The following is a 7277-nucleotide window of genomic DNA, read 5'->3' as shown; positions in this document are numbered from 1 at the left end:
TTACAATGTTAGTTTTAGGGTTTATGTGATTTTGAGATTGATTAGGGATTTGGAAGTTAGTTTAGGGCCGGGATTGAAGTTTTTATTTAGGATTTGTGTGATTGAAGTTATAGATTTTGGATTTCTGTAATTTGTATAAAGTTTTTTTTAATAAAATATTTTAAATTATATAATAATCGTTTTTATTTATAAAAATCAGCATATGGTATAAAAAATATTTTTTTCATTATAAAAATTCGTTAAATTAATTCAAATACACATTTTAATTATTATAAAAATATTTTATTATAAAACGTTTCTTTTTTTGAAACACAATTATAAAACGTTTCTATATAATAAAAAAGCTTACTAATGTTTTTTTTTTGTAGGAATGAACCACCTCCTCTTATACTTAGACGTCGTCCTCTTAATGGTAACCCTATAAACAAGCACAAAGGCTTCCTTTCAATGCGGTTCCCAGAACATAACGTAACCGTTGAGTATCATAGAACACCATTTCTGGTCGTGGTTGCTAGGCCACCTGAAAACTCACCAGAAGATGTCAAGATGATTGTTAGAGTCGATGAGTTCAACTGGCAGTCTAAAAGATGGGTCGGGTCTGATGTTCTTGTCTTTATACAGGACATTGGTGGAACGAAGACAAAACCTTTAACATGTAAGAACCTAATCTGAAACATCGAATTTTAGGGGTTATAAACAATTTAATTAGTAAGAGTTTATTTAATTTTTTTTCTTTACAAATTTGGAGGTTTATATATATGTAAATTTTTTTAAAAAATTGGGGGTTATTTTACTAATCTATGCTCAGCCCTGCAAAGGTGATGGATGAGTTCTCTTAATGGTTTTTTTTTGTTATTGTTGTTGTTGCAGAGGTTGTTATTTTCAGGAGTGAGGTAAACTGAACAAGACAATGGGAGTAATGGAGGGGTTTAAGAAGTCTTTAAAGACATGGAAGTCATGGGTCTTAGAGAAACTAGATCATGAGAGTAGTTATGTCTTCTTCGGAAGCTTCTCTCCTGTGCATTACAGGTCTGTTTCGCAATATTATATGAGGATTAATCATCAGACAAGAGTCTGAATCTTTTTGGGTGTTGCAGGAATGGGACATGGAACTTAGGTGGTTTGTGTGACGCAGATACAAATCCAGAAACTGATATGAAGAAGATGGAACCTGACCCTATTCAAAACACTTATGTCTCTGAAGTAATACAAGAAATGAGATATGAACATAGTAAGGTTAAGTTTCTGAACCTTTAGTTGTTTTTTTAATTTTCAAAAACTTTTTATTACTTTTTATAACTTTAATGTATAATAATGTTGAATTTATATATCTATAATATTTTTAAATTCTAAATTATCAATTTTTTCCTGAAATTAAATAAAGAATTATAAAAATTGTTTTTTTTTAATTAAAAAAGGAATACCGACGGATACAGTTATCCGTCGGAATTTCTACATATTTCCGATGGAATAAAGTCGTCGGTTTTATCTTCAGTTACCGACGGAATGCCTTCGTCGGTATTTTCTGAAAATTCCGACGAATTCTCTTTGTCGGTATTCTCTATAAATACCGACGGATATGTGTCGTCGGAAATTTTAGAAAAAAACCGACGGAATATGTTCGTCGGTATTTTCCGACGAAATATGTTCGTCGGTATTTACCGACGAATTTCCGACGAATATCAGTATACCGACGAGATGATACCGACAGACATTTTTCGTCGGTATTCCATCGGTATGCGACTTTCCCGACGAGATTATGACGGATTTGTCCATCGGTATCGCGCAGTTTTCTTGTAGTGCATTATGTAGAGTATCTTTGTAATCAATTCTCCCTTTGACTCCACCTTGTATGAACCACTATATATAGTGGTGTAAACAATAAGAAATATACAACACATTCTCAGACATCTTATCTCAAATCTTAACACAAATGACAATAAAACATAACAAAAACCAAACAAGGAACTTCTCTCGAATCTTATCACAAATGATAATAAAACATAACAAAAACCAAACAAGAAAACAAGAATGCACCAAAAGTCAGCCTTGCATTTAATATATGCAATTTTGTAATAAGTAACTTCATGTTAATAATCTCTCTCTCTATATACTTTTCGCTATCGAATAACCTTTCTTGGTTTGTTAAAAAAAAATTAATGGCTCCGTCGTTTCTAAGCGTGGCCAAGTTCGTCGAAGCAATACTTCGCCGAAGATTCTCCTCCGCTGGTCTCTCTCTACAAACCCTATCCATCGACTCCGAAACCACCATACAATTCTGGGGCCCACCGCCATCTCTGTCACATGAAAACAAACAAAAACGGTCCCTTCTCCTCCTCCACGGTTTTGGCCCCTCCGCCGTATGGCAATGGAGCCGGCAGGTAAAACCACTCTCTCTCGCCTTTCGTCTCTACATCCCAGACCTTGTCTTCTTTGGAGGCTCCACGACAACCTCATCTTGCTCCGACGAGAACCGGTCAGAGATTTTTCAGGCTTCGTGCATGGGGAAGCTGATGGAGAAGCTCGGTGTGGAGAGATTTAGTGTTGTCGGGACGAGTTACGGTGGGTTTGTGGCGTATAACATGGCCAAAATGTCTCCGGAGAAAGTGGACAAAGTGATTCTTGCTAGCTCCGGCGTTAATATGCGGCGGAGTGACAACGAGGCTTTCATAGCGAGGGCCAAGTGCCACCGTATAACGGAGGTGATGCTTCCTTCCTCGGGGACCGATCTCAGGAGATTCTCTGGGATGGTTTCTTCTAGGAAGCTCGATTTTGTCCCAGATTTTGTCTTGAACGACTTTTGCCAGGTATTTTTATTTATTAACATTTTTCTTGGAAAATTCAGTAAACAATTTTAAAACCATCAAGTCTGGTTGACAAAAAAAAAAAAAAAACCATCAAGTCTTTAAAAAAAAACATTTAAAAAAAATTATACATATTTAATATATTTTTTTCTTGTAACTTAATACTCCCTCCTTTTCGAATTAGATGCCGTTTTAAAGCAAAATTTTCGTTTAAAATTAGTGTCGTTTTATGATTTCAATGCAAAATTATTGACTTTTTTATTTTAATATATTTTTCTATTGGTTGAAATCTGGTTAGGTGTATTGGTAATGATATTTTAATCTAGAAAATAGATAAACTAAATGTTTTATTAATCTGTGTGTCGGAGTCTAGAACAACAAGTAAAATGAAACGGAGGGAGTATTTAATACCATTAGAATTAACGTTACATTTATCAACGGATAATATTCATGAAAATTCATGATTAAATATTCCACATATTTTGTGAAAGTGTTTCTTATCATTTTCATACAAAATTCTATAATCTCTCTTTTGTAAATGAATTTTATTTGGAGATCAAATTAATATTATCTGAACAAGGGGAGTCCACATCCCGGAGTCCAAACTAGTCTCTGATATTTGTAAATGCCAAATATTATTTGCCATTTTGAGAATTCACAGTTGTCATACAGTTTTCTTATTAAAATCCTAATTTCCATGCAATATATAGAACCACATTCTTAAAAAGAGAGAGATATATTACCACACACTTATTTAAGATTATTATAAATTAAACGAAAAATGGTGGAGCATAAAGATCCACTCCACTAGTTTGTCTTTACAAAAAGATTGATAAAAGAAGTGCCGAAAGTCGTCGCTTTCATTTGGTTATAATACTAAACTCTTGTATAGATTGTAAAATCCCAAAGAATGGACTCATATTTCTCACTTCTTTATAATAAGTAAATATACAATTACATCGCTATTGAAAGCAGAGTTTGGCTTGCATGATTGACATATACTAATATTCAAAATATGGAAAAATACGCAGAAAATGTATTCGGAGAAGAGAGAGGAAAAGGCAGAACTTCTGAAGGGGCTCAGTATTGGGAGGGACGATAAAACTAACATCACTCCCATTCAACAAGTTCGCAGCTAGCTATTACCATTAATATTTTTGTTACGCTTTCACCATTATTATTTGTTTTGGTTTCACGCTATCACCGACGTTAATAAAGTAACTCCGTATTTAATTGCCGACATTTTTTACGCAATGATAATGAAGTAGTGTTTTTTTTTATTGAGAAACTATAATTAACTACAATCTTCGTAAAACAAATAAAAGAGATCCCATTTAAAAAAAAATTAAAATAAAAGAGATCCCATCCCTATGCTGCAAGGTTTTATTGGATAATTTGTTGATAATTTTATTTTAAGCACATGTGTAAAGATTTTCCAATCGTTTTTAGATACATTTACTTTCAGATTTGGTGTTTAGTGTTTGTTAATTTTCAACCTATACCCTATACCTTAAACTATAACTTCTACACAATTAATTTAGGTACTTTTCAGCGTTAACGCTAAATGACAACAAATGTTTTTGCGTTTACATTTTGTATTTGTAAAGTTGTGCCTTTTTGGAAAAAAAATTCACATGCATAAACGCATGCGCATGAACAATGCTTGCAAGTTGCAATAGCCGAGGATACCTAGAAGTTCCCCCGCCCCATAACTAGTAGACATAGAGTGTTAAAAATAGGATAGTTTTGTTTAAATTTGTTTTTGTTGTCTGTAGTTGTCTTTTGTGAAAAATGTTTATAATAAGCTTTTTATACTCGATATAATAAGCTATTTTCTCTAACTACATGATAATATAAATAACATATTTATATAGCTTTCTAATCTTGATCCATTATATTAAAATTAAATGACTAATAATAAGCATGAATCATGCAGGATGTAATGCTGATATGGGGAGAGCGTGATCAGGTTTTTCCTTTGAAAATGGCCCATGACCTGAGAGAGTAAGACCCTCAGTTATTTCTTTAGCACTTAGTTTATATATTGTTTTTCTTTAAAATTCACATCTTTTCAATACATCTACAGGATGTTGGGGAAGAAAACGAAGCTGAAAGTGATACAAAAGACATCACACATACCCCAAACGGAAAAGCCCAAAGAATTCAATGGCACTATCATGTCTTTCTTGTTATCTCCCTCTCCTTCAATATAATTGTAACAACCATATCAAACTAAAAAACTTGCGTATTTGATTCCTCAATTCGTCAACGTTAGAAGTGTTTTTTTTTTGTAAACAGAATGTTAGAAGTGTTTGTGACAATGCCAAATACATTTAAGATTTTTTTTAACTAATGGAGATTAGATGAATAGGTGAACAATAAAGACAAGATTAATGATGTTCCATTCTAGCAAAACGGATGCTAGAAAAGTTTATTTATGAAAAGTCTCGGGAATACGTTCATAAGATCATAAATATCGATGGTTTCTAAAGGAGGGTTTTGAACTGTTTATGGGCTCCACCGACACGTGGGTTCCACAAAACTTTTAAAAACTAGTTTCCAAAATCACGAAATAAGGATCGGTCTTTGGGGAGTTTTTGCACTGTTTGCGGGTCCCATAGACACGTGGCGGCCCGCGATTGATTTTTTTTTTAATTTTTTTTTTTAGAAAACAAAAAGAAAAAAAATTCTTAAGGACCCATTAAGGGCATCTCCATCCCAACTCCATTTTTTCCTCTAAAATGGAGTAAAAGTGGATATGGAGTAAGAAATGCTCCAACCCAAACTCATATCTCACTCCATAATGAAATTTACTCCATAAATGGAATAGTTTATTTTTTGTTTGTTCATCACTTCATAATGGAGTGGGAAATAAAGTAGGGTTGGAGCAATTTTACTTCATTTTCACTTTTACTTCATTTTGAAAGAAAAAATGAAGTTTTACATTGGAGATGCTCTAAAGGTTTTACCGGCCTAAGGTAAGAATTGCATGCAGAGTACGTGGAGTGGATAACGATAAGTTAAAGCCAATAGTTTCTTTTGTCCCTTCACTCAAAATTGACTATCCACCAGAGCACACAGATACACAAAGATATCACAATATAAACATCTCATTTCCTCTTCTCTTTCACATACTCTCTGTCTCTATCTTGAGTTTGACACTACAAGAAAACACACCTAATTCCGACGGAGGTTCCAACGGACACCAAGGTCGTCGGAAATTTGTGACGGAATACTGACAAATTTCCGACCAAATCCAAAAAAATTAAGTCGTCGGAATTCCGTCGGCCATTTCTGACGGAATTCCGACGAAATATGGTTCGTCGGAATTTTCCGACGACTTTTCGACGACATTCCGATAAAAAATGTAACCGTTGTAGTCGTCGGAAGTTCGTCGGTATATTCCGACGAAATTCCGACGACATTCCGATTAACAGCAAAGTCGTCGGAATTCCGTCGGTATTTTCCGACGGAATTCCGACGAACCATGTGACCGTTGCCGACAAATATATATGACCGTTGTATAGCCGTTTGAGATTGGACAATTCCGACGGAATACCGACGGACTGCTTGACATCCGTCGAAATTTCGTCGGAAAGTCGTCGGAGGTCCGTAAGCAATTTCCTATAAATACAACCCCTCCTCATTCAACTCATTCACACTTCATTCTCTCTTCATTCTCTTTAGTCATAACAATTCCGTGAAAATCATGTCTTCAGAAGTTTATTATCGTTCGTGGATGGATAAACCTCATTTGGATCCGAACACCAATTTGCTTACGGAAGAATACGTTCAAGGGATTGGAGAATTCATGAGGCTTGTTCAACAGCAACCGGATGCAAAAAGTGGTATGTTAAGATGTCCCTGCTCTACTTGCAATAATAATAAGGTTATAAAAGAATTTGATGTTTGGACTCATTTGTATATGAAAGGGTTTTCACGTAATTATAAAGTTTGGTACCTTCATGGGAAAACTGGTTATGAATATGGTAGTACTAGCGAACCTCAGCCTGTTAGTGAACCTCAGCCTGATATTAGGTTAGAAGAATCTAGAACGGATATAGATTATGGTGTAGGTACTGAGCAGATGGTACATGATCATTATAGAGGGGAAGAACCAAACCCCGAGTCTAGGAGATTTTTTGACATGTTGGATGCAGGAAAACAACCTTTGTATCAAAATTGTAGAGATGGTCATTCAGTCTTATCATCTGCAACTAGATTAATGGGTATTAAGACAGACTATAATTTGGCTGAAGAATGTATGGATGCGATTACTGATTTTGTCAAAGGTATTCTACCTGAGGATAACCTTGCACCGGGTTCATACTACGAGGTTCAGAAACTTGTTGCAGGTCTTCAACTACCGTATGAAGTGATAGATGTATGTATTGACAACTGCATGATCTACTAGAGAGCGGATGAGACACGGAATATATGCAAATTTTGTGGGAAACCTCGTTATCAGGACAC

At 34.8% G+C, this 7277-nt stretch overlaps 2 protein-coding genes across 2 annotated transcripts in view; both read left to right on the top strand.

Annotated features, from left to right (window-relative positions):
• Positions 1 to 1257, top strand: part of LOC106323293 (protein trichome birefringence-like 8) — a 4245-nt gene extending 2988 nt beyond the window's left edge. Inside the window, 4 exon segments of the mRNA XM_013761440.1 lie at positions 369 to 613; positions 616 to 655; positions 871 to 1029; positions 1098 to 1257. Coding sequence (XP_013616894.1) covers positions 369 to 613; positions 616 to 655; positions 871 to 1029; positions 1098 to 1257 — 604 coding nt within the window.
• A 715-nt stretch (positions 1258 to 1972) lies between these two features.
• On the top strand, positions 1973 to 5141 carry LOC106324798 (2-hydroxy-6-oxononadienedioate/2-hydroxy-6-oxononatrienedioate hydrolase 1-like). The gene is made up of 4 exons (XM_013762782.1): positions 1973 to 2807; positions 3836 to 3931; positions 4741 to 4808; positions 4891 to 5141. The coding sequence occupies exons 1-4, from the start codon at positions 2088 to 2090 to the stop codon at positions 5015 to 5017; spliced, it is 1011 nt and encodes a 336-aa protein (XP_013618236.1). The 5' UTR covers positions 1973 to 2087; the 3' UTR covers positions 5018 to 5141.
• The last annotated feature ends 2136 nt before the right edge of the window (positions 5142 to 7277 follow it).

The sequence above is a fragment of the Brassica oleracea genome, chromosome C2 (assembly GCF_000695525.1).
Source record: "Brassica oleracea var. oleracea cultivar TO1000 chromosome C2, BOL, whole genome shotgun sequence".
In the NCBI taxonomy this organism is placed as follows: Eukaryota; Viridiplantae; Streptophyta; class Magnoliopsida; order Brassicales; family Brassicaceae; genus Brassica; species Brassica oleracea.
This window is presented reverse-complemented; position numbering and strand designations above follow the sequence as displayed.